This window comes from Gymnodraco acuticeps, unplaced genomic scaffold, assembly GCF_902827175.1.
Source record: "Gymnodraco acuticeps unplaced genomic scaffold, fGymAcu1.1, whole genome shotgun sequence".
In the NCBI taxonomy this organism is placed as follows: domain Eukaryota; kingdom Metazoa; phylum Chordata; class Actinopteri; order Perciformes; family Bathydraconidae; genus Gymnodraco; species Gymnodraco acuticeps.
The window spans coordinates 1-27,720 of record NW_022991729.1 but is presented as its reverse complement, the minus strand read 5'-3'; the positions used below and the strand labels follow the sequence as shown (position 1 = coordinate 27,720).

General features: G+C 42.5%; 1 protein-coding gene across 1 annotated transcript; it reads left to right on the top strand.

The window, feature by feature from the left end:
* Nucleotides 1–2,171: 2,171 nt before the first annotated feature.
* LOC117534825 (GTP-binding protein 1-like) lies at nt 2,172–26,644 on the top strand (the record flags this gene model as incomplete). The annotated part of the gene is given in 9 exon segments (XM_034199058.1): nt 2,172–2,352; nt 4,455–4,638; nt 6,672–6,836; nt 9,839–9,962; nt 14,142–14,256; nt 16,726–16,870; nt 21,270–21,452; nt 21,994–22,129; nt 26,466–26,644. Coding segments are annotated over 9 exon segments (1,412 nt in total), but the record flags the coding sequence as incomplete, so codon positions are not given.
* Between the last annotated feature and the right edge of the window lie 1,076 nt (nt 26,645–27,720).

Here is a 27,720-nt window from a genome sequence, read left to right as displayed (position 1 = left end):
CTCCGGTGTTGAGGATCAGGGTGGAGGATGTGATGTTTCAAATATAGACTTAGTATGCACTATGGCACTACGTTTTTTGTTCCTCACGTTGTGAGCGTTTTTTGTTATGCCTTATTGAAGCCCTTTATTTTTTGTCACCTCGCAAAGAGTGTCGTTTTCTTTTGTTTATCCTTTTGGCAAAATAAAAGTATATTGCTTATACTTTACCTCTGGCTCCCGGGTCGTGCATTTGAGTCCTTTTTCCCTTGTGATTCCACGTCCGTAACGTGCTAAAAGTAAAAGTAAACAGACTTAAGGTTCGAGGTTCTTTATTTGTCATACGAATTGGTGGCATTGAAGGTGCATCGGGGGGTTGAATAGATGTATTACTTATGAATTGACATGATAAAGTCTAAACGGCATGCACAAAAAGCTTGTTTGGAAGCGAGTTTAACTGGTTTTTAGCTCTATCCGTATCCCTGGTTGAGCTGGGGAGAAGAGGAAACTGTTAATGTTGTGTTTACAAACGGCAACGCACAAATCGTACACAGTTTGCCTTTTAACCAACAAGTAACTGGTAGCAAATGTAGGCGTAGCATGAAGTTATTCCAATGTAAAAAATGCCTCCTGGTGTCTTTGTGACTAGGGGTGCATACCGGTTCCCAGTATTACCGAAATACCGGTTACTGGCGGCTACGGTATACCGTACCGAAATCAGATCCGGTTTTTTATTATTTTATTTATGAAAGTGAGGCGTAATATCCTTAAACTCGCGCCCAAACCGTCGGAATTACGATGTCAATTTCGCCGTGAAACTCCGCAAACGAGTCACTTTAGAAAATCTAAAGTGTGGCTGCATATGACTGCCAGTCTGAATGGTGGGGTCTGTAACCAATGCCAGTCTGAATGGTGGGGTCTGTAACCAATGCCAGTCTGAATGGTGGGGTCTGTAACCAATGCCAGTCTGAATGGTAGGGTCCGTAACCAATGCCAGTCTGAATGGTGGGGTCTGTAACCAATGCCCGTCTGAATGGTGGGGTCTGTAACCAATGCCAGTCTGAATGGTGGGGTCCGTAACCAATGCCAGTCTGAATGGTGGGGTCCGTAACCAATGCCAGTCTGAATGGTGGGGTCTGTAACCAATGCCAGTCTGAATGGTGGGGTCTGTAACCAATGCCAGTCTGAATGGTGGGGTCCGTAACAAATGCCAGTCTGAATGGTGGGGTCTGTAACCAATGCCAGTCTGAATGGTGGGGTCCGTAACCAATGCCAGTCTGAATGGTGGGGTCTGTAACCAATGCCAGTCTGAATGGTGGGGTCCGTAACAAATGCCAGTCTGAATGGTGGGGTCTGTAACCAATGCCAGTCTGAATGGTGCGGTCTGTAACCACTGCAAGACGTTTATTTCTGGGAAAGGGGGCAACACATCCAACCTCCAACCAATGCTGTCTCGTATGGCAACCAAGTACCTTTGTGTTCAGGGAAGCAGCGTGCCAAGCGAGAGAGTGTTCAGTTCAGCAGGTAATATCCTACACTGTGAAAGGGCCCGTTTGGATCCAGAGTTGGATATGCTCATCTTCTTGAAGATGAATACACAAAACTGAACTGTGAGGGGTTAGTTTTCTTTCATCAGGCAAATGTTGATTTTAATGATGCTTTTTGTTTTATGTGCAATACCGAGATCTCATGATCCTTTGTGTGTTCTCTGGTCAGTCGAATCTCAGCTTGAATGTTGATTATACTGGTGCCATTTTCTTTTTGCATTGACAAGATGTGCTATTCACGCCTGATGGTGGACATAAATGATATTGCAGAATCAGTTTTCTTCATCGATAACGTGTTTTTCATTGTTTGTTCAGTACTAAAAGGTCCAAGTCCCACAATTGAATTTAATATTCATTTGACATGTTAACTACATCATAAAGCGTTTCATGGGAGTAATTGCGGGATGATTCAATTTTTCCCTTATGCAACATGAAAGTATCACGATATGTATCGGTCGAGTATCGTTCAGTGGTATCGTAAAAAAGTCAACGATATGCAACCCTATTTGTGACTGTCTTTTCCTCCTCTCTTGCTCCCTGCTCCTACTTCATGGTACATTGCAACTGATAGAGTAGATATTATAACATTTCCTCTCTTGCTCCCTGCTCCTACTTCATGGTTAACCTCCCTCTCTCCTCTCTGTTCAGACGGGGGAGACTACGGTCTGGATGACAAGGACATGGAGGCGTCGGTGGCCACGGTGCGGTCGCTGTGCGAACAGATCGAAACCGACCTGATCTTCCTCAGAGAGCGAACAGACGCTGGAGGAAAGATCAGAGACTATCTGATCCGCAGGCGTGTGGGCGAGGAGGACTTCCTGGAAGTCAGGTACAATTCATTGGGGTTAAAGTAGAAATACTGAAAGGACCTTAAGTGGTGACTTTTTGACCACAGATGGGGTCTAAAGATAGCAAGCCACATGAATGTCTGGGAGCAAATTCATTGTATATGCTACACAAATATGGCCAGGATCCGTTGAATATTATGAATATTGGGTCGCAGATTAGAAGTGGGGTTCGTTTAAAATGCCATTTCATAATATGTCTCTTAATATCTTTCCTTGTTGTAAAGCACTTTGAATTGCCTTGTGTTGAAAGCTGCTAAATAAATAAACTGGCCGTGCCTTACAAATAAGAGGAAATGCTCTGGCTGGGAAATAATATTGATGGTTTTAAGTCAAAAATGTAGTACCCCATGGCACCTTATATATTTTGACATTTGTTAAGGTGCATGGTTTGTTTTGCATTAGTTTTTGTTGAGGTGGAAGTGCATTTTGAGAGATGATATAGTTGAGTTTGATTTAATTTCAGCATCAGAGTTTATATCGCAGACAAAATGTTCCAATATCAGTTTTATCTGACTTCACTTGTTAATAAAAATATTAGGGATGCACAATATTGGTTTTTTGAAACCGATACCGATAACTTCCTGCTTCTCAAGACCGATAACCGATAATAAAAAAAAATTAACGCCACTAATTATTTTAACGCGATTAACGCATGTGTATTTTTTTTCCTCGGCCGCCCCGTAGTTTCAGAGCGCATCGAGTTTAAAATACCGTCTACAAGCTGATGCTGACAGCCCCGCTCCTGCCGCCCGCTTGTGGCAGACCACACTTCCACGCTCACCGGCAGGCACCGACTGGCCATCTGGAGGACCGGGAGGTGTATGTGTATGTGTGGCCCGAGCGAGCGAGAGAGAGACCTTACGTGCATTGTTGTTGTTAGCATCTGGTGCTAGCTAGCTGCGCTAACGGATATAAGGAGCTGTTTAAATGAAAACAGAGGAGCGACATTTCGCCACAACTGCACTTGACTTTATGCAGGAAGCCAGACAGTGGGACATTGTACGAAAAGTCAGCACACTCAGCACGGATAGTGCGCAACATGATTGCAGCGTCCAGGCAGCTCCGGTTCGAGCATATGCCTTGAGTTGCACATAGCTGCAACGCCCATACCACCGACGACATGTTTGTTTACTGTCCTGGCTTCACGGCCGCACACCATTTACGTCACAGCCAGGCATGAGTTAGGGAGCGCTGGATTTGTGAAGAACTCCCCTCTTCCTAAACCACTAATACCACAGTACTGGCAAAACGGGAGGAGCCCAGTGAAAAACAAGCGCCCCTTATCCCAATCCACCCACACCGCAGTATGTTTTTTATTGTATATTATCGGGGCTATTAATACTGGTATCGGGTTTATCGGGATGACGTCATAATTCCTAATATCGGACCGATAATTATCGGGCCGATAATTATCGTGCATCCCTAAAAAACATAGATAGAGAGAGCTTTGTTCAATACCAGCGCTCATGTGCAATTTATTTAATTTTATTTATTTAAATGTATTCACAATTTGTTAACATTAATATCGGGCTGCTCAATTAATCGTATTTTAATCGCAATTACGATTTTGGCTTGCAACGATTATGAAAACAAAATCCAAATAAAACGATTATTTATTTTCTTTATTTTCTTTTATTGGTTTTTCAGTTGAATTCTACTTAGAGTTCAGGGTAATCAACTGTTAAAAACATACTGTTCAAATTTTCTTTTTTCAATAAATTAATGTTTTCAAAGTAAATGGATAATCGTTTTTAATAATCGTGATATCAATTATTGACCCAAATAATCGAGATTATGATTTTTGCCATAATCGAGCAGCACTACATTAATAGCTACTTCAATATTTTCACAAAATGCTACTTTTTGTTACCCTGGTGTATCTGTTATTTAATTGACCTATTGTGTTTTATTATTAATATTGTTAGCCTGCCTTTATTAAATAAGATCTAAGTCTCTTACTCTTTTTACTTCTAATTTGCACTGTACCGTTGTAACGCTGTAAATCTCCCCGTTGCGGGACAAATAAAGGATTCTAATGTTTGATATAACCCACTCTTCCTGTTCTCCTCCCTCTGGTGCTCAGGGTGGCGGTGGTGGGGAATGTGGACGCGGGGAAGAGCACTCTGCTGGGGGTTCTGACCCACGGTGAGCTGGACAATGGCCGAGGCTTTGCTCGCCAGAAGCTCTTTAGACACAAACATGAAATGGAGAGTGGCAGGACCAGCAGTGTGGGCAATGATATCCTGGGGTTTGACAAGGAGGGAGAGGTGAGCTTCTGCCACGTTCAGGACGTACTGTAGACACCAGGGGGGTGAAATGGAGAAAGTTAAAGCTCCTATAATAAGTGTTTAAAGGTCACCTATCATACTGTTTTTCATCAATCTATCACAGGTCTCAGATATATACAGAACATGTCTCTGATTGGCTGAAACACCAAACAGATCATTGCAGCATTACCCATAATCCCCTCTGTTTCAGCCCTGTTTCCAAAGTGATGATTCTGTGTCTGTAGCTTTAAATGCTAATGAGCTGCTGCTGGCCACGCCCATCTGAGAGATGATTGGTTAAAAAGAACACAATGGTGCTCTAGGAGGAGATTCAGGTGATAAGGGGGGGGGGGTTACCTTGGTTGCTGATTGGCTAATGGTTACACAAGACAACACATCGTTATGACATCATAAAGTGGCCAAAATCTGATCAGCTCATTTTCAGACAGGTTTTTATAGAAATGGATCAAAAAGAGAGAGAATCTTTGTTCCTGAAACTTTCAGAGTCTCTTTCCACAGAGGGGACACATGTTGATGTAGAAGAGACATGAAGAAGAGGGGACACATGCTGATGTAGAAGAGACATGAAGAAGAGGGGACACATGTTGATGTAGAAGAGACATGAAGAAGAGGGGACACATGTTGATGTAGAAGAGACATGAAGAAGAGGGGACACATGTTGATGTAGAAGAGACATGAAGAAGAGGGGACACATGTTGATGTAGAAGAGGAGACACATGTTGATGTAGAAGAGACATGAAGAAGAGGGGACACATGTTGATGTAGAAGAGACATGAAGAAGTGGGGACACATGTTGATGTAGAAGAGACATGAAGAAGAGGGGACACATGTTGATGTAGAAGAGACATGAAGAAGAGGGGACACATGTTGATGTAGAAGAGACATGAAGAAGAGGGGACACATGTTGATGTAGAAGAGACATGAAGAAGAGGGGACACATGTTGATGTAGAAGAGACATGAAGAAGAGGGGACACATGTTGATGAAGAAGAGACATGAAGAAGAGGGGACACATGTTGATGTAGAAGAGACATGAGAAAGTGGATTTTGCATGATAGGTGACCTTTAAGTTTAAAGACTGATTACAGTACAAACAGTGCTTGGACCGTAACAACCTCTTTAATGGCATAGCTTCTTAATAAGCTAGCTTTCTTTATTCCTCAAAGTGTGATTTAATGTGAGAAGGCGATACAACTCCTAAAGCAGAAAATATGTTGACATTATTTTCCCATTCAGATGATTTGAGTACAGTGTAAAGAAATGTCACTTTTTCCACTTTTTGTTCGAATGTGTTAGTTAATTTTCTGTCAGTTACAACTCCTAAACTTTCAGCAGCAACTATGTTCAAAATCATTTTCCATTAAGATAACATGCCAGTATTTGTTTTTATTCATTGTATTTGAAAAGGGACCATGCACATTAATTAACATGAACACTCTTTAGTCCATCATGAACTAGATGTAGCCATTAAGGCTCATTTTCATCTGCAGTCCCTGGCAGGTTGATGGCATTTAAAGAAAACATACAAGAGCACAATGATACAAACCACAAACGAAACATATACTAAAAGCTAGGGCTGCTCGATTACGGCAAAAATCATAATCTCCGATTATTTGGGTCAATAATTGTAATTGCGATTATTCATTGACTTTGAAAACATCCATTTATTGGATAAAAAACATGTGAACAGTAAGTTTTTAACAGTTGATTACCCTGAACTTTAAGTAGAATTCAACTGAAAAACCAAAAAAATAATCGTTTTATTTCGATTACGTTGTTTTCGTAATCGTTGCAAGCCATAATCGTAATCGCGATTTAAAATACGATTAGTTGAGCAGCCCTACTAAAAGCACAGATAATAGCTAATAGACAAAGTTATTAATTATTATTTTCAGTACAATGTCAAGTAATGTAACTTTTATTTTAAATTGTATTTTTCTCTCAGTTGTATTTCTACTATCTCTCCCCCTCGCTGTGCATCTGTAATCTCTGTGTGTGTTTCTGCGCCTTCAGGTTGTGAATAAACCCGACAGCCACGGTGGCGGCCTGGACTGGACGAAGATCTGTGAGAAATCCTCAAAGGTCATCACCTTCATCGACCTGGCGGGACACGAGAAGTACCTGAAGACCACCGTGTTCGGCATGACGGGACACCTGCCTGACTTCTGCATGCTCATGGTGAGAGAGAGGCATTTAAACATGGGGGAAATGGAAATCTACTTACTTTTGGGTCCAGTCTCAAGTTAGGAAAACTCACTCGTCACCGTTTTGAGCTTCAATCTCAGGATCCATGTATTTCTGATCCTCTCAAGAATGGAAGTAGTCAAAACAAAAAGAGAGAAAAAAAAATTTCAAAAAATTCTGACTTTTTCTCCAAAGTTCTGTGTTTTTCTAAAGATTCTGACTTTCATTTTGTTTATTCCTTTTCTCAAACAATCCTGACTTTTTCTCAACAATTTCAAAAATATGACTTTTTCTCAAACTTCAGACTTTTTCTGAATACTTAAAAATGTTAATAATCACTCGTCACCGGCTTGAGCTTCAATCTCAGGATCCATGTATTTCTGATCCTCTCAAAAATGGAAGTAGTCAAAATGATGTTTTTCAAAAAATTCTGACTTTTTCCTCAAAAATGTGACTTTCTTTCAAAATTCTGACTTTCATTTTTTTGTATTACTTTTTCTCAAAAATCTGACTTTTTCCTCAAAAATCGGACTTTCTTTTGAAAATGTGACTTTATCTCAAACTTCTGTGTTTTTCTCAAAATTCTGACTTTCATTTTTTTGTATGACTTTTTCTCAAAAATCTCAAAAATATGACTTTTTCTCAAACATCAATTCTGTGTTTTTCCAAAGATTCTGACTTTCATTTTGTTTATACTTTTTCTCAAAAATCAAACAATTCTGATTTTTTCTCGACAATTTCAAAAATATGACTTTTTCTCAAACTTCAGATTTTTTTCTCGACAATTTCAAAAATATGACTTTTTCTCAAACTTCAGATTTTTTTCTCAAAATCAAAAAATTCAGACTTTTTCTCAAAAATGTGACTTTTTCTCAAAATTCTGTGTTTTTCTAAAGATTCTGACTTTCATTTTTTTGTATTACTTTTTCTCTCAAATTTGACTTTTTCCTCAAAAATCTGACTTTCATTCTCAAAAATCTGACTTTCTCAAAAATTCTGTTTTTCTAAAGATTTTGACTTTCATTTTTTTGTATTACTTTTTCTCAAAATTCAGATTTCTTTTTTCTCAAAATCAACAAATTCACACTTTTTATGAATACTTAAAAATGTTAATAATCACTTCAATCTCAGGATCCATGTATTTCTGATCCTCTCAAAAATGGAAGTAGTAAAAACAAAAATAATTTTTTTTTTTTTTAAAATGATGTTTTTCAAAAAATTCTGACTTTTTCCTCAAAAATGTGACTTTCTTTCAAAATTCTGACGTTCATTTTGTTGTATTACTTTTTCCTATAAAATCTGACTTTCTCTCAAAATTCACATTTACCATGTGACTCTCACATTCAGTATTTTCCCAACACCTCCCAAAGACTTAATGTCCCTACCAAGAAGACACATAATTAGAGATTTCAGGGTCTTAAAAAGTATTAAAAGTTGATAAATCAATTTCACGAAAATTAAGGCTATTAAAGTATTAAATGGCATTTTCCAAGGTATTAAGAAGGTCCACAGCAACGACAACATGAAACACCCTTTAATTTACTGCAACGACATGTCGGGAAACCCCCTCAAGGCGGCCCCATGCAGAGCGCGCCGTGAAATGCTGCTTCTTATATTAAGTTTCGTTGCCTTGCTCCGCTCTGTGGGGGGGGGGAAGAGTCTGTCGATGGAGGTCAAAGCTGTCCGGTCCCACATGCTAAGTGCTAGCTAGAAAGCCGCGGCGTTTAAGTCCCGACTCTCCCGATGGCCAATCCGTGCCTCCCCTGACTGCACGTCGCTGACACCCACCGCTGCAGTGCAGACTCTCTGCATGGAGGAGCCGCGGAGTCCGGGCGATGCCGCTCCTACATGTTCACTAAGCCAAACTATATCCGGTCACAGAGATCTGCTATTTTAAAGTGAAGTCAACACATACCGACTGTGAGACTGACCGTTGAGCGGCCCAGACCAAGCAAGGAGGCAGAGGCAGAACGTCCAAAAATATAACCCGACGTGGGCATTTATTAAAATCATGTGCACAAAGTTCACAGCCTCAATCCTGCTGTTCTCCTTGCACACATCCTGCAGCCACAAGGATCTCACACACCCTACCAGCCTCTCAACAGACAGGGAAACAGAGCCTAAATACACACACTCTAATCAGCACAACAAGACACAGGTGAGGGGGGAGGAGACAACACAGGACACCAGGTGCACACAATCATCAGCCACAGACAACATGTACTGTGCAATCACGCTAATAAAGTGCAATACGAAGTTACCTTCGCCACACCGACCCTAAATATAGTCTATATTAAGAACGAGAAAAGTTTTAACATATATATTGTTTTTTGTAAACATATGACAAATGTGTGAGGGTGATGACGTCAGCATCGTCCTATGTGCCGGGCTTATCCCCGGACAGCCCCAGCCCAATGTAACCCCTGGGTATTTGTGAGGGAGCTCCTATATGGCATTACCCCGCTGAAGCTCACCAACGTTTAATATATTTCATAGTTCAAAGTTTTGTCAATTGTTTTGTTTATTGGTCAAATACTGGTTTCTACTGGTTTCTGAGGAGTTTGACTGGAATGAAAGAGCACAGAGTACAGAAGCAACAAAGAGCATCCTGCATTAACCCTGACCTTCACAGAGAGGTTGAAGTTCATGTGGAGAGGATGCTACAGTCGTCTGTCTGCACTCTGTTAGTTGTGCTATCTTACAGTCAATGTGAGGTAAAGTGTGTCGCCAAGGTAACCGGTTAGAACTCAAAGTTGCGATGAGGTCTTAAAATGTCTGGAAAGGGTCTTAAAAAAGGTCTTAAAAGGTATTACATTTGACGTCAGGATTCCTGCATATACCCTGGATTTACTTTCTTTCTTCAAACACCCTCACACACATTCACACACAAGGTTGGAGCATGTGTAACACCATTAGCTATAAACTGTCAGGCTCAAGTCTTTGGCCCTTCCTGTTGTCCTTGTTTGTTTATCCCTTCTCCTCTCTCTCTGTCTCAGGTTGGCAGTAACGCCGGCATCGTGGGGATGACCAAAGAGCACCTGGGTCTCGCTCTGGCCCTCAATGTGCCCGTGTTCGTGGTGGTGACTAAGATAGACATGTGTCCAGCCAACATCCTGCAAGGTAAACAACCCCTGTCTCTCAGACTCTTTTAAATGTCATCTAAAGACATCTCAACCAACTTCCTCCTGGCTGCTTTTCTGTTTTCTTTCTTTTTGGTTTTGTTTTGTTTGTCTACCCTCCCTCCCAAATCTAAAGCGTCTTTGGGTTCAAGAAAAGCGCTATAGAAATCAAATGTATTATTATTGTTATTCCCGTTTGGGTAACTTGTGTGTTTTTATTTTATTCTATGTTTTTATTGTGTTTCAACTCTCTGAATTAACTCTGATTTGAACTTCATACTTTTACTAACTCAAGTAAGACAAGTGATAATGCATTTTATAATTCCCCATGTGCACAGACTCCTCTCTGGGAAGTCAGTAATGTGATGTGATTCCAGCTTTATTTACTGTGCTTTAATGATGTAAATGCGGTGTGTGTGAAACCAAACACTCACTCACAGTGAGAGCCTCTCCAGAGTTCACTTTGCATAAAACACAAATCCCTGCAAGAGCAAATTAACAAAGCATATGGGAGAAGTGCAGAACAACAGGGAGTCTGCTGAATAAACTATGATTAAATATGCTTTGAAATGGGGATGTTAGGAATAAAGCACCATGTATAATCAACCCCTTTCTCTTATATAGAGTACTCACTTCAATGTACTCCTTGTGAAGGATTTTACTGTTGAATATGTTTACGGTACGTCCACACGGCAGCTTCAACGGAGACGCTTCCCATTCACTTTAGGGTGACGTCACACTTTGCCGAACCGCATTGTGGTTCCGTCGCTTTGCCTCCGTTGCTCGCGCTGAAAGTTGAGAAGAGTTCAACTTTTCAAGCGTCGACGGAAGCTTCAGCCAATCAAACCATATGCCAGTACAAGCACTAGCCAATCAATCCATATGCCAGTACAAGCACTAGCCAATCAAACCATATGCCAGTACAAGCACTAGCCAATCAAACCATATGCCAGTACAAGCACTAGCCATTCAAACCATATGCCAGTACAAGCACTAGCCAATCAAACCATATGCCAGTACAAGCACTAGCCAATCAAACCATATGCCAGTACAAGCACTAGCCAATCAAACCATATGCCAGTACAAACACTAGCCAATCAAACCATATGCCAGTACAAACACTAGCCAATCAAACCATATGCCAGTACAAGCACTAGCCAATCAAACCATATGCCAGTACAAGCACTAGCCATTCAAACCATATGCCAGTACAAGCACTAGCCAATCAAACCATATGCCAGTACAAGCACTAGCCAATCAAACCATATGCCAGTACAAGCACTAGCCAATCAAACCATATGCCAGTACAAGCGCTAGCCAATCAAACCATATGCCAGTACAAACACTAGCCAATCAAACCATATGCCAGTACAAGCGCTAGCCAATCAAACCATATGCCAGTACAAGCACTAGCCAATCAAACCATATGCCAGTACAAGCGCTAGCCAATCAAACCATATGCCAGTACAAGCGCTAGCCAATCAAACCATATGCCAGTACAAACACTAGCCAATCAAACCATATGCCAGTACAAGCGCTAGCCAATCAAACCATATGCCAGTACAAGCACTAGCCAATCAAACCATATGCCAGTACAAACACTAGCCAATCAAACCATATGCCAGTACAAGCGCTAGCCAATCAAACCATATGCCAGTACAAGTGTCAGCCAATCAAACCATATGCCAGTACAAGCACTAGCCAATCAAACCATATGCCAGTACAAACACTAGCCAATCAAACCATATGCCAGTACAAGCGCTAGCCAATCAAACCATATGCCAGTACAAGCACTAGCCAATCAAACCATATGCCAGTACAAGCACTAGCCAATCAAACCATATGCCAGTACAAACACTAGCCAATCAAACCATATGCCAGTACAAGCGCTAGCCAATCAAACCATATGCCAGTACAAGCACTAGCCAATCAAACCATATGCCAGTACAAGCACTAGCCAATCAAACCATATGCCAGTACAAGCACTAGCCAATCAAACCATATGCCAGTACAAACACTAGCCAATCAAACCATATGCCAGTACAAGCACTAGCCAATCAAACCATATGCCAGTACAAGCACTAGCCAATCAAACCATATGCCAGTACAAGCACTAGCCAATCAAACCATATGCCAGTACAAACACTAGCCAATCAAACCATATGCCAGTACAAACACTAGCCAATCAAACCATATGCCAGTACAAGCGCTAGCCAATCAAACCATATGCCAGTACAAGCACTAGCCAATCAAACCATATGCCAGTACAAGCACTAGCCAATCAAACCATATGCCAGTACAAGCACTAGCCAATCAAACCATATGCCAGTACAAGCGCTAGCCAATCAAACCGCGTGCTTGTGTGTCCGGGGCAGGAGATGAATGTGATTGGTTGTTGGTCGCGCGCCAGACACGCCCACCGGCAAGCTTTGACGCGACGCTGCCGCGTGGACGTACCGTTAGTTGTTCACAGACAGCCAGTGTTTTTGTAAAATGACATGTTGATAATACTAATAAAGCTTTATTGATACAGCACGTTTCATCACATGCAGCTCAAAGATGACACTTCACAAGTTAAAACCGGACAACAAGAAATTCCCCTCAGATTATTTGAGAACTTTAAAAGGTGCAGCAAAATATGACATAAACTGAATAATGGTTTCTCTCTGACAGATAAGACACAAGACAACGAGTCGATGCAACAATATAACATATAAAACAAAGGGAACATATCGGTACAACAGAAATACAAACGCCATCATTCCAATAAGGGTGAAACGATTAAGAAATAAAAAAGACAAATACTCCTCATCTCCTTATATCCTCACCTCCTCATCTACTCATCTCTTCATATCCTCTCCTCCTCATATCCTCACCTCCTCATATCCTCACATCCTCATCTCCTCATATCCTCATCCTTTCATATCCTCACCTCCTCATCTCCTCTCCTCCTCATTTCCTCATCATCTCCTCATTTCTTCATCTCCTCACCTCTTCATCTCCTCATCTCCTCACCTCCTCATATTCTCATCATCTCCTAATTTCTTCATCTCCTCACCTCCTCATATCTTCATATACTCACCTCCTCATCTACTAATCTCTTCATCTCCTCACCTCCTCACCTCTTCACCTCCTCATATCCTCACCTCCTCATCTACTCATCTCTTCATATTCTCACCTCCTCATATCCTCATATCCTCACATCCTCATATCCTCACCTCCTCATATCCTCACCTCCTCATCTACTCATTTCTTCATCTCCTCACCTCCTCACATCCTCATATCTTCATATACTCACCTCCTCATCTCCTCATCTCTTCATATCCTTTTCTCCTCACCTCCTCATCTCTTCATATCCTTTTCTCCTCACCTCCTCATCTCTTCATATCCTCACCTCCTCATCTCTTCACCTCCTCATCTCCTTTTCTCCTCACCTCCTCATCTCTTCATATCCTTTTCTCCTCACCTCCTCATCTCTTCATATCCTTTTCTCCTCACCTCCTCACCTCTTCATATCCTCACCTCCTCATCTCCTCACCTCTTCATATCCTTTCTCCCTCACCTCCTCATCTCTTCATATCCTTTTCTCCTCACCTCCTCATCTCTTCATATCCTTTTCTCCTCACCTCCTCATCTCTTCATATCCTTTTCTCCTCACCTCCTCACCTCTTCATATCCTTTTCTCCTCACCTCCTCACCTCTTCATTTCCTCACCTCCTTTTCTCCTCACCTCCTCATCTCTTCACCTCCTCATCTCCTTTTCTCCTCACCTCCTCATCTCTTCATATCCTTTTCTCCTCATCTCTTCATATCCTCACCTCCTCATCTCCTCATCTCTTCATATCCTTTTCTCCTCACCTCCTCATCTCTTCATATCCTTTTCTCCTCACCTCCTCACCTCTTCATATCCTTTTCTCCTCACCTCCTCATCTCTTCATATCCTCACCTCCTCACCTCCTCACCTCTTCATTTCCTCACCTCATATAGGTACAACCGAAATACAAAGATAATAGTAATAAAAATGCCATCATTCCAATAAAGGTGAAACGATTAACAAATAAAAAAGACCAACGTAAACATTAATATTGCTCTTGAAGCATGTTGGATTAATGCAATAAGATCAAATCCTTTAAGACCTATAAAGGAAGGTAAATGATGTATATTTTCTTTGTTTCTGCAGAGACGCTAAAGCTGCTGCAGAGGTTACTAAAGTCTCCGGGCTGCAGGAAGATCCCCGTGTTGGTCCAGAACAAAGACGACGTCATCGTGACGGCGTCCAACTTCAGCTCCGAGAGGTGAGAGGACAGCGGAGGAGACGGGGGAGAGTCAAATATATATCCTACAAAGAAATGAAAATACTTTATTGAATCCTTTCTTTGAACAGGGAGTGTCCTTGAGAGCATGGTGTAGTTTAAGTACACGGTTAGTTTCACATTAAAGGAAGCAGGTGCAAGTATGTGTTTAAAATCATCGAATTAAAAGAGAGATGAAAGTAACACATGAAAATTACGGCTCCGCCCACTTTTGGGGGAAATCAACGCTGTTATTTAAATGGCGGTCAATACAGATTCTGAAGTTTTTGCCAATCTGTTCAGAAATTTAAGAAAACCGTGGATTTTTGTATCTTCAAAGAGCCCGATTACGATGGCCAGGCAGGCAAACAATTACATTAAGCCATTGGAAATCGACGATCGGGCTCGATATATGGTTAAATATAGCAGTAGGCGATCGATGTCCATAGATGAGAGTAGCACCTACGTCCCTTCCGGGCGAAAATGACGGCCCCGCCCACTTTTGGGGGAAAGCAACGCCTGTCATTTGAATGGCGGTCGAGCCTGAAGCCACAGAGTTCCACAGAAGAACGTAACTCTGGATTTATTTTTTTTTATAATTGAGGTGCAATAAACGACACAGCAGCTTGTTGGCATCATAAAACTATTATTTCCCGCCTCGCTCATGAGAGTAACAGCTGGCGAAATTACGGGCTCGCCTACTGATTTTTATTTAACCATATATCGAGCCCGATCGTCGATTTCCAATGATTTAATGTAATTGTTTGCCTGCCTGGCCGTCGTATTCGGGCTCTTTGAAGATCAGAAAATCCACGGTTTTCAAACATTTCTGATCGGATTGGGAAGAACTTCTGAATTTGTCTCGACCACCATTCAAATGACAGCTTTGTTTTCCCCCAAAAGTGGGCGGGGCTGTCATTTTGGCCCGGAAGTGACGTAGGTGTTACTCTCATCTATAGATAGTGTACCAGCTATTTAAATCATCTGTAAAAAAAAATCTACTTCCACAATTTCTAAAAAATACACCTGTATTTTCTGCGACTTTTTAATTTGTCTCTTAAAAACAGCATGCAACTAAGGACTCAAACAAGCTTTGTGTGTATTATAGTATAATATGTGTTAACTTTAGCCAATTGACAATATTGTATATTTGTACTATTAACATTTATAATATCCCTTAGCAGTGTAATGAAATTATTGCAGAACAAGTATACTAACTATTGCAGCCTTAGTTTTATTTTTAGGTCCTTTTAAAAAGATGTCTCCTCAAACTTTTTTTCAAACCTGCTCTATCGGAATCAGTCGCATTGACCGAAGACACATTTTGAGTTGTATACACTTTGAGGAGATTCCTAGCTTTCTAATGATATCAGGATTGTTGTTGTACCCCAAATATTAAGCAAAATATGTCACATTATATAATGACTGTCACCGAGTCATCATTTTGAGAAAAAGGCCTTCAAAGTTTCCTCTTCTCTGGAATCCATCGATCTGATTGGTTGTTAACGGAGCACATTATCAAAGTACTACGGAGGGAACATATTTTCGTTTGGATTGCTGGTCTGGGGGAAGCTCGCGAGTGTGTGTGTGTGTGTGTGTGTGTGTGTGTTTGTGTAATTTTGTGTGTATTGTGTTTGTTTCCCGGGGAAAACCCTCACGAGAAACACCGGCTGTTGTTATGCCTGCTGTGACGTTAAGTTACTCCGTTCTCCGCTTGTAATTATGCCGAAGCTTCAAAGTTGTATTTATCATCTGAATTTGCCGAAACAAGTTTAATATTCTGAAAGCTAAGACTTTGTTTATTTGAAATCAGATGAAAACAAACTGTAACGGACCCTGCCGTGTTATCTATGGTTACTAGTATACGCCTTGCATTCATAATGTCAGCCGGAGGGAGGGGGGGCAGAACAGCAGAGTGCGAGTGAGAGCTGTCAATCAATCAATCAATCAATCAATGTTTATTTATATAGCCCAATATCACAAATGTTACATTTGTCTCAGTGGACTTCACAGTGTGTACATAATATCAGTATGACAATATCATATGTCAATGTCATCTTCCCTTTACAAGCTTCAAACATGTATTTATCGTTTGATTTTGGAAATAAAAGTTTCATATTCTGAAAGCCAAGACTTTGTTTATTTAAAATCAAACAAAACACCGAACCCCGAAAAACTATTTGTTCACGCAAATCCACGTTTATTTTGAAATGAGCCGTTGCGACTTCCGACTGATTTCGATAGAGCGGGTCAGAAATATCTTCAAAACATTTAGTCTCTAATTTTTGTAAAAAATCATGTTAACAAAACCAATCATTAAACATGTTTCACTTTCTAGGATTTCTAATAACAGTTTCCGCAAAATCTGACTCATCTTTCCCACCACATCTACAGAGATCCAGCCCTGACCTCTAATACCTTCATTAGTACTGTGCACTTGTCTTATAATAACTTTACCGCCCCTCTCTGCAGGATGTGTCCCATCTTCCAGATCTCCAATGTGACGGGGGAGAACATGGAGCTGCTGAAGATGTTCCTCAACCTGCTCTCCTCCAGAACATACTTCAACAACGACGAGCCCGCAGAGTTCCAGATCGACGACACCTACTCTGTACCGGTACGAAATAACACTTTATACTCCTAGCTGTTTGTTTCTTTCCTTTAGATGAGTCACACTGTTCTTTGGTGGCTCCTCAAAGTGGAGACCAACAGGGAAAAGCAGAGCTAAAGTTTAGCACTGAAGGTTTGAGACTCTCTGCTGTTGTGTCTCTCGGTAGAGATGTGTGAAAATGGTTCTACGGGGAAATACATATTTATTGCCAGGAAAACACAAATGAATGTAATGGAGTTTTGGCGATTAGGCCCCGTTGTGCAGGAGTATCATTCGGGAGGGGAGAACCGATCCGATGAAACCTCCCCGGGGTCTAGACCAGGGGTCGGCACGCGGCACCGTAACCAGTGGCTCACTAGGAAAAAGTGGAATATGTGTGCAACATTTTAAAATTGTATTTTCGGATCCTGAAGGACAGGAAGTGAAAAGGGGTGGAGGAGGGTTGCGCTGAGCTTCATTAAGAGGATTTGTACTGTAAGGCTGTCACTGACTTAAATAAGAGAGCAAAATACAAAAACAAAAGCTTTTATAACTTTGAAAAAGTATGATATGATAGAGTCTCTGAACTTTTCGTATGAACTCACTTTTTGTCCTTGCAACTTAAATTCAATTGCTGCTAGAGAGTCAATAGTGAGGTGGCAAATGAACAAAACTAAATATTCCTACATTCATCCTCGTAGGATAAATATATAAAAAATTTATTTTATTTGCATTTTAAGAAATGATTCACAAAGCATACATAACTAAATAAATACAGATACATACATTAACTACCTAACAGTCGACAAATCCAGAAGGTAAAAATAGTAATAATAATGCAAATAAAATAATGGATACAATATTAATACGGCGTGTGGTGCAGTGGGTTGTGTGTTGGGATCAGGGGGTCACAGCAGGTTCAAACCCCACTGCAGTCAGCATGTCGTTGTGTCCCTGAGACACTTCACCCCAAGTTGCTCCTGTGGGGATTGTCCACAGTATTGAGTATGTGAGTCGCTTTGGATAAAAGCGTCTAACAAGTGACATGTAATGTAATGTAATACTCAGATATACATTAATTGTCAATTCTTACCTCATGTTCCTTATAAGTCTTCATTATAGTGTTCTATACTTTATCCATTTTCCCACCTTTCCTCAAAGATATGCATTTGCTTTCTAATTCTCATAGTTGTTTTCATTTACTAGGTTCTTCCATTGTGAGTTACTAAGGTATTATCTTTTATTACATGGCTTAGTTGAATACTCGATTCTGATTGGTCTATTCAGAACACGTGACACGTTGTTAATCCAGTAGTACAGACTGCTGTCAAGGATTTATTGACCGTTGTTAAGGACGCTCACATCTGCAGAAAAAGTCCGGTCGATTGAACTGTATACAGTTTGGCCGAAAAGCAAACTGGGACAATAAAGCAGCGCAGAAGTAACGGGGCAGAAACCCTCCTTGTTACGCAGCGGTCCAGACATAGACATCAGACTGCGACACACATTCAGTGTGCGGTTCCTTTGGCATTAGGGCAGGGATATCTAGATACTTTCCAAGGTTTGACTTCATGAGTTGTGCTACTTTTAAAGCAAGCAGCGATGTTTTCAAATCTGTAATCAAAAAGCTCCTCAAAAACGCTATCGAAGCAGTTCCTGCCGTTGCTAAGGAGGATCAAGAAAGAGAAAGTAAAAGACGGAGCGCTGGACGTCAGATAAATCCCCAGGAGAAGGCAGAGAGGAAGTGAACACTAACAGGAACACGGTACGAGCTCTGTAGAGTTTAGGGACTTGTTAGTGGATCAGAAACTGAACAGAGTTGGACAGTGAACGTAAAGTTGTTGTTGTCGCAGTTCCAGCCGTTGGTGCGCCGGAACGGAGCTTTTTGTTTCTTAGCGGAAGAAATACGATCATTTTTAAGTCAATAAAATCATTTCAATTAATATTGGGAGTCGAGCCGTTAGTTTGTTTAGTATCTGGCCGTGTAATAAGCGGGATATACAGTGGGGCAAAAAAGTATTTTGTCAGCCACCAATTGTGCAAGTTCTCCCACTTAAAAAGATGAGAGAGGCCTGTAATCTTCATCCTAGGTACACTTCAACTATGAGAGACAGAATGGGGGGAAAGAATCCAGGAAATCACATTGTAGGATTTGTAATGAATTAATTGGTAAATTCCTCGGTAAAACAAGTATTTGGTCACCTACAAACAAACAAGATGTCTGGCTCTCACAGACCTGTAACTTCTTCTTTAAGAGCCTCCTCTGTCCTCCACTTGTTAACTGTATTAATGGCACCTGTTTGAACTCGTTATCAGTATAAAAGACACCTGTCCACAACCTCAAACAGTCACACTCCAAACTCCACTATGGCCAAGACCAAAGAGCTGTCAAAGGACACCAGAAACAAAATGGTAGACCTGCACCAGGCTGGGAAGACTGAATCTGCAATAGGTAAGCAGCTTGGTGTGAAGAAATCAACTGTGGGAGCAATTATTAGAAAATGGAAGACATACAAGACCACTGATAATCTCCCTCGATCTGGGGCTCCACGCAAGATCTCACCCCGTGGGGTCAAAATGATCACAAGAACGGTGAGCAAAAGTCCCAGAACCACACGGGGGGACCTAGTCAATGACCTGCAGAGAGCTGGGACCAAAGTAACAAAGGCTACCATCAGTAACACACTACGCCGCCAGGGACTCAAATCCTGCAGTGCCAGACGTGTCCCCCTGCTTAAGCCAGTACATGTCCAGGCCCGTCTGAAGTTTGCTAGAGAGCATTTAGATGATCCAGAAGAGGATTGGGAGAATGTCATATGGTCAGATGAAACCAAAATAGAACTTTTTGGTACAAACTCAACTAGACGTGTTTGGAGGAGAAAGAATGCTGAGTTGCATCCAAAGAACACCTACTGTGAAACATGGGGGTGGAAACATCATGCTTTGGGGCTGTTTCTCTGCAAAGGGACCAGGACGACTGATCCGTGTAAAGGAAAGAATGAATGGGGCCATGTATCGTGAGATTTTGAGTGACAACCTCCTTCCATCAGCAAGGGCATTGAAGATGAAACGTGGCTGGGTCTTTCAGCATGACAATGATCCCAAACACACCGCCCGGGCAATAAAGGAGTGGCTTCGTAAGAAGCATTTCAAGGTCCTGGAGTGGCCTAGCCAGTCTCCAGATCTCAACCCCATAGAAAATCTTTGGAGGGAGTTGAAAGTCCGTGTTGCCCAGCGACAGCCCCAAAACATCACTGCTCTAGAGGAGATCTGCATGGAGGAATGGGCCAAAATACCAGCAACAGTGTGTGAACACCTTGTGAAGACTTACAGAAAACGTTTGACCTCTGTCATTGCCAACAAAGGGTATATAACAAAGTATTGAGATGAACTTTTGTTATTGACCAAATACTTATTTTCTACCATCATTTGCAAATAAATTCTTTAAAAATCCTACAATGTGATTTCCTGGATTCTTTCCCCCCATCCTGTCTCTCATAGTTGAAGTGTACCTAGGATGAAAATTACAGGCCTCTCATCTTTTTAAGTGGGAGAACTTGCACAATTGGTGGCTGACTAAATACTTTTTTGCCCCACTGTATGTAAGTCACTGTGGGCAATCCCCACAAGAGCAATTTGGGGTGAAGTGTCTCAGGGACACAACGACATGCTGACTGCAGTGGGGTTTGAACCTGTGACTCCAGTCCACTGCGCCACAGGGACACAACGACATGCTGACTGCAGCGGGGTTTGAACCAGTGACTCCAGTCCACTGCGCCACAGGGACACAACGACATGCTGACTGCAGCGGGGTTTGAACCTGTGACTCCAGTCCACTGCGCCACAGGGACACAACGACATGCTGACTGCAGCGGGGTTTGAACCTGTGACTCCAGTCCACTGCGCCACAGGGACACAACGACATGCTGACTGCAGCGGGGTTTGAACCTGTGACTCCAGTCCACTGCGCCACAGGGACACAACGACATGCTGACTGCAGCGGGGTTTGAACCAGTGAAAAAAACACTTTTTTGAATTTGAAAGGGAGACAACGACACTAGCCAAGAAACTAGTGACTTGCTCAATTCATTTGTGAGGGATCTGTGAAGAACATGACAACAGCTGCACTACTGGTACTGGACAAGTTTCCTACCACTTAAGTTTCAAATAATTGTGTTAATTACTTATTGTAAAGCATTTGAACATTCTTTTGTGTCACATGTTCATTATTAAGTTGATGTATAACTGTATAGTATCTTACTTATTTAAAATATAAGGTGACTAAAAATGACAACCATATTTTCAGTTTTGACAACCAAAAGCTGATGCCTGGTTGCCTGGCAACCACTTTTAAAAGTTAGCATTGAGCCCTGGCCTCTGATGAACGCTGAAGCCCTCTGATGAACGCTGTCTGTTCTCTCGTCAGGGCGTGGGCACTGTGGTTTCGGGGACCACGTTACGTGGAATGATCCGTCTCAACGACACGCTGCTGTTAGGCCCCGACCCGCTGGGAACCTTCATCCCCATCGCCGTGAAATCCATCCACCGCAAGAGGATGCCGGTCAAAGAGGTTCGAGGGGGGCAGACGGCCTCCTTCGCCCTCAAAAAGGTTTGTGAGTCTGAGGGTTCATGCTGTGTCTCTGGTTTGGCTTCATCCCTTCAACTTCATTTGCTCATTCGTGTGTTTTCTTTTGTTCTTCACCTCCTCCTCTCTTCACCTCCTCTCCTCCTCATATCCTCACCTCTTCATCTCCTCATATCATCTCCTAATTTTCTCATCTCCTCACCTCCTCATCTCCTGATATCCTTACCTCCTCATCTCCTCCTCTCCTCCTTCTCCATCTCCTCACCTCTTTATCTCCTCACTTAATCTCCTCATTTCTTCACCTACTCACCTCATCTCCTAATTCTCCTCTTCATCTCCTCATTTCCTCATACCCTCACCTCTTCCTCTCCTCTCCTCCTCATATCCTAACCTCCTCATATCCTCACTTCATATCCTCACCTCCTCATATCCTCACTTCATATCCTCACTTCATATCCTCACCTCCTCATCTCTTCATCTCCTCATTTCCTCATACTCTAGTTTGTCTTCATCCCTTCACAACTTCATTTTGTTCATTTGTGGGTTTTCTTTTGTGTTTCCTCAGATCAAGCGCTCGTCGATAAGGAAAGGAATGGTGATGGTTGCTCCAAAGTTGATGCCTCAGGCCACGTGGGAGTTTGAGGCTGAGATCTTGGTGCTCCACCACCCCACCACGATATCCCCCAGATACCAGGCCATGGGTCAGTGTCCACGACATCCGTATATCTAAACACTCAGAACACTAGAATATAACAGACACACTGGAGACACTCAAGACAAATGGTTGTTTATTTTGTATGTGTACAAACCGCAGAATAATATTAATAAAGCTTTATTTATACAGCACTTTTCATAAAGCACGTGCAGCTCAAAGTGCGTTACAGGATGACACACATCATAAGTCAAAAGTAAATAATAAGAAATTCCCCTCGGATCAGATGTTAAGACCTTTACGGCCCGTCCACACTACAGCTTCGACAGCTTCAAAAACGGTTTCCAACGCGTCTGCCCATTCACTTTGAATGGGGTGACGTCACGTTGCCTCGCTTTTCGCCGAACTGAATTGTGGGTAGCATAGCGGTCCGTCTCCGGCGTCAGAAATTGAACAATGTTCAACTTCTGACGCCGGAGACGCCGGAGTAGCCAGCGCCAGCCAATCAAATCCCGTTTCTGAAAATCTGACAGCTCAAGCCCTAACCAATCAAACCGCGTCTAAGCTGGGAGAGATATCCCGCCGTTCATTTCTATATTTCAAAAAAAGATGGAGGAGAAACTAATTATCGCCGTAGCAAATCACCCGGTTTTGTATGAGCAGACCCTCTTCACCTACCGGGATACAAACCGGAGGAACCAGGCATGGAGGGAGGTGGCAGAGACAGTGGGTGAAACTGGTAGGTTTTCGTCTGTTTGGGGAGTTTATATATATATATATATATATATATATATTAGGGCCGGGACTCGATTAAAAAAATTAATCTAATTAATTAGAGGCTTTGTAATTAATTAATCGAAATTAATCGCATTTTTAATCACATATAAATATTTGACCTGAGAACAGTGAGAAGCAATTTTTTTCACATGGATTTTAGTATACCATTAGGCGCATTCACACCGCAGTACTTTTCCCACAAAGGTTCATGAGAATTTAGTTCATGAGAACTCTTTGAACCTGGGGGTGGATTAGGCAAATGAAGCCGCTGACGTCACTTCTTCTTCTTCTGCTTTGGGTTTACTGGCAGGCCGCAAACGGCGTATACTGCCGCCCAAAGTCCCCGGCCGGAAGTCCCCGGAGTTGGGGACTGTAAATTGCCAGAACGCCGACACCTCCTCATCTCCACCGCTCCCATGTTTTATTTTGTGTTGCCATAAATTAGTCTCTCTGCGTTTCTGCGCTGGGCTAATGCTAATGCGAGGATAATAAAATGGCGGCTTCACAAAACTTTTTGGGAGTTTTACGGGGCGTGGTCGCCCAGCCAATCAGAAATATAGCTCTTTTCTCACAAGAGAGCCGTACGAAAGTCCCTGCTCTCTAGCAGCTCTCTGCTCTCTAGCAGCTCTCTGCTCTCTAGCAGGGACTTCCGTGGGGGTAAAAAGGTTCTCATGAACTAATTTTAGTACCGGCTCTTTTTGGTGTGAACGCGATAAAAGAGGCTAACGTCCACGCTAGCTTCCACGCTAGCTGCTATATGTTTTGCATTGAGGTGATACTTGAGGCTTGATGTGCTGCGGTGATATGCGAATTCCTTTTTTGCATAATTTGCACACAACCGTGCTCTTATCGACGCTTCCATCCGTCCGTTTTTTAAAACAACATTTCCCACTGTTGTTCACTGTGGTTTGTTGTTGTCTGAAGTCATGAACGTTAGTTGGTGCTCCAGTATAATCGGTACGCCTGAAACTCATCCAGTGAGAAACGTTCCGCGGTGCAAAAATAAGTGCGATTAAAATGCGTTAATTTTTTTAACGCGTTAATGTTTGTGTAATTAATTAATCTTAATTAACGCGTTAAAGTCCCGGCCCTAATATATATATATATATATATATATATATATATATTGCTCGCATAAAATCCCCGGGGTTTTTTACTTGTATGTCGGGGGCGGGAGATTCATGTGATTGGTTGTTGGTCGCGTTGCTCGAATAAAATCCCCAAGCTTCAGACACGCCCAGCTCCAAGCTTTTTTTGAAGCTGTAGTGTGGACGCTCCGTTACAGATACATGCAGCATAGCAACAACACATTTGAACAGGTTAAGAGACACAAGGAGGTAAAAGGTGCGATAATACAATTAAAATAAGGAGGCGTGTGGTGCAGCTGATAGAGCCTTGGTGTTGGGATACAGGTAGGGCTGTACCCGAATATTCGTTCGTTGGAGTACTATTCGGGTTTCAATTTTGTTATTCGTTTTGTTCGTTTTTTCCCCCATTTTTTTTTCAAATTGAATTTATTTAAATCTCCAATATCAACGTAAGAGCTTGTGCCTCTTCTGGGGGGGCTAACACTTAACCATAAACGTTATCGTTTACTTTCTCCGTCTTTATATGTAGATACTACTTTTCTCCGTTAATCTCCGTCACGTTGTTTCCATAGCAACAACAACTTCCTGTCAACAGCGCTACCTCTCCTTCAAAATAAAAGCATGTCCACAAATAGGAAGCCAAGCCAAATTACACTTAAGACATACAACTGCAACGAAAGTAACAAACACGATGCGATATCCTTTTCAATTTCAAAGAACACAAATTGGGTTACATTAACAAATAACTACAAAACAACAATACCTGTAGAATAACAAAATGAATGCCGTGAATACACCGAAATACACGTGTTGAAGCGGTTCGCTGCTGATTACTACGCCCCCCCCCGTTTTGGATAAAAGCGTCTTACAAGTATCATGTAATAAAAATAAATAATGATTCCTCTCTGCAAAATAAGACAGTGAATTGATGCAACATTATAAAACCCTATTAAATAAAGTAAACATAGGTACAACAAAAATAAAAAGATAATAGTAATAAAAACTTCATTATTTTAATAACGGTTAATCGATTAAAATAATAAAAGCCTAACGTCAAAAGGAAATGTTGCTATTAAAACTTTTAAATTAACAATATAACATGAAAGACCTATAAAACAATATAAAAGTAGGTAAATAATAAAAGACCATTTAAAGGCGGGGTAAAGTCACGTCTTTATTGATGTCTATAAGACGTTAATTTGGGTGTGGATGGTGTAGCTACAACGCTAGCTTCGCAGATCGATCCAGTCTCTACTAATCGGGATCAGTTTCTAGTTATCCGTTTGATTTGTGTATGAGAACACTAGAATGTATCACTATAAAATCGCAGACACACTGGAGACACTCAGTGTGTCTGTGATAGTTTGTATGGGTAAGAAACTACAGAGTGTCTATGGCATTGCAGATAAAGTCGCTGCTTTACTCACCTCGAATGCTCTTATTTTGAGAGTGGACAGAGACTTGCTGCAGCTCTCACTCTTATACCTCATTCACACCAATGGTGTTTCAGGGCCGGTTCGGAGCTGGAGCTTGAAAAGCACCGGGTTTTCCTGTTCACACCGCAGCGGAGCAGCCTCTTATACCTCATTCACACCAACGCAACTCCGGTTCAAGCTCCGTGCTAGAGCTTTTCAGGTTCAGAACCGGTTCTTCGGTTTAGCTCCGGCTCTTTTCACACTGCCCAGAGTCCGACTGATGCTGCGTCATTGCGTCATCGTTTGCGTCATGACGTAACCGTTTGCGTGCCTGCTTCATAAAGCCAAACCGCGCGGAAACCCCTCACAGCTGACAACAACAACAATGGGCGATTGTGCTCCAGCTTCCTCTGTACCTCTTCGTAAGACCAGATTCCCAGCAGGTAGCTGGTCTCTTCAGTGGACCACTGCTGCTTGTTAAGTTTCTCCATCGTTGTGTACAAACTGGATACAACGCGGGCTTCTTGTTGTTGTTCAGGAGTTGATCCCGCCCCTGAGCAAAAGCACCGCATACGTCACGCTTACGTCGAGGCGGGGGCAGGGGCGGGATCAACTCCTGAACAACAACAAAAAGCCGGCGTTTTATTCAGTTTGTACACAACGATGGAGAAACTTAACAAGCAGCAGTGGTCCACTGAAGAGACCAGCTACCTGCTGGGAATCTGGTCTTCTGAAGAGGTGCAGAGGAAGCTGGAGCACAATCGCCCATTGTTGTTGTCGGTGTCAGCTGTGAGGGGTTTCCGCTCGGTTTGGCTTTATGAAGCAGGCACGCAAACGGTTACGTCATGACGCAAACGTTGACGCAATGACGCAGCACCAGTCGGACTCTGGGCGGTGTGAAAAGAGCCGGAGCTAAACCGAAGAACCGGTTCTGAACCTGAAAAGCTCTAGCACGGAGCTTGAACCGGAGTTGCGTTGGCGTGAATGAGGTATCAGCTCTCGTTTTGGGTGGATTTACACTTGATTTTTATGAGTTCCTGCTTTATGGTCGCCCTGAAACCTTCCTACATAAAGTGACTGTGTCCTCCTCTCTCACTACCCACAGTGCACTGCGGCAGCATCAGGCAGACGGCCACCATCCTCACCATGAACAGAGACTGTCTGCGGACGGGAGACAAAGCCACGGTGCACTTCCGCTTCATCAAGACCCCCGAATACCTGCACTGTGACCACAAGCTGGTGTTCAGGGAGGGCCGCACCAAGGCTGTGGGCACCATCACCAAGGTACGGGAGCTAACCTCTCTGTGTGTGTGTGTGTGTTGTGTGTTGTGTGTGTGTGTGTGTTGTGTGTGTGTGTGTGTGTGTGTGTGTGTGTGTGTGTGTGTGTGTGTGTGTGTGTGTGTGTGTGTGTGTGTGTGTGTGTGTGTGTGTGTGTGTGTGTGTGTGTGTGTGGGTGTGTGTGTGTGTGTGTGTGTGTGTGTGTGTGTGTGTGTGTGTGGTGTGTGTGTGTGTGTGTGTGTGTGTGTGTGTGTGTGTGTGTGTGTGTGTGTGTGTGTGTGTGTGTGTGTGTGTGTGTGTGTGTGTGTCACTGGTTAACTGTGTGTGTGTGTGTCACTGGTTAACTGTGTGTGTGTGTGTCACTGGTTAACTGTGTGTGTGTGTGTCACTGGTTAACTGTGTGTGTGTGTGTCACTGGTTAACTGTGTGTGTGTGTGTCACTGGTTAACTGTGTGTGTGTGTGTGTGTCACTGGTTAACTGTGTGTGTGTGTGTCACTGGTTAACTGTGTGTGTGTGTGTGTCACTGGTTAACTGTGTGTGTGTGTCACTGGTTAACTGTGTGTGTGTGTGTCACTGGTTAACTGTGTGTGTGTGTGTGTGTGTGTGTGTCACTGGTTAACTGTGTGTGTGTGTCACTGGTTAACTGTGTGTGTGTGTCACTGGTTAACTATGTGTGTGTGTGTGTGTGTCACTGGTTCACCCGGTGTGTGTCTGTCACTGGTTCACCCGGTGTGTGTGTGTCACTGGTTCACCCGGTGTGTGTGTGTCACTGGTTAACTGTGTGTGTGTGTGTGTCACTGGTTAACTGTGTGTGTGTCACTGGTTAACTGTGTGTGTGTGTGTGTGTGTGTGTCACTGGTTAACTGTGTGTGTGTCACTGGTTAACTGTGTGTGTGTCACTGGTTAACTGTGTGTGTGTGTGTCACTGGTTAACTGTGTGTGTGTGTGTGTGTGTCACTGGTTAACTGTGTGTGTGTGTGTCACTGGTTAACTGTGTGTGTGTGTCACTGGTTAACTGTGTGTGTGTGTGTGTCACTGGTTAACTGTGTGTGTGTGTGTGTGTCACTGGTTAACTGTGTGT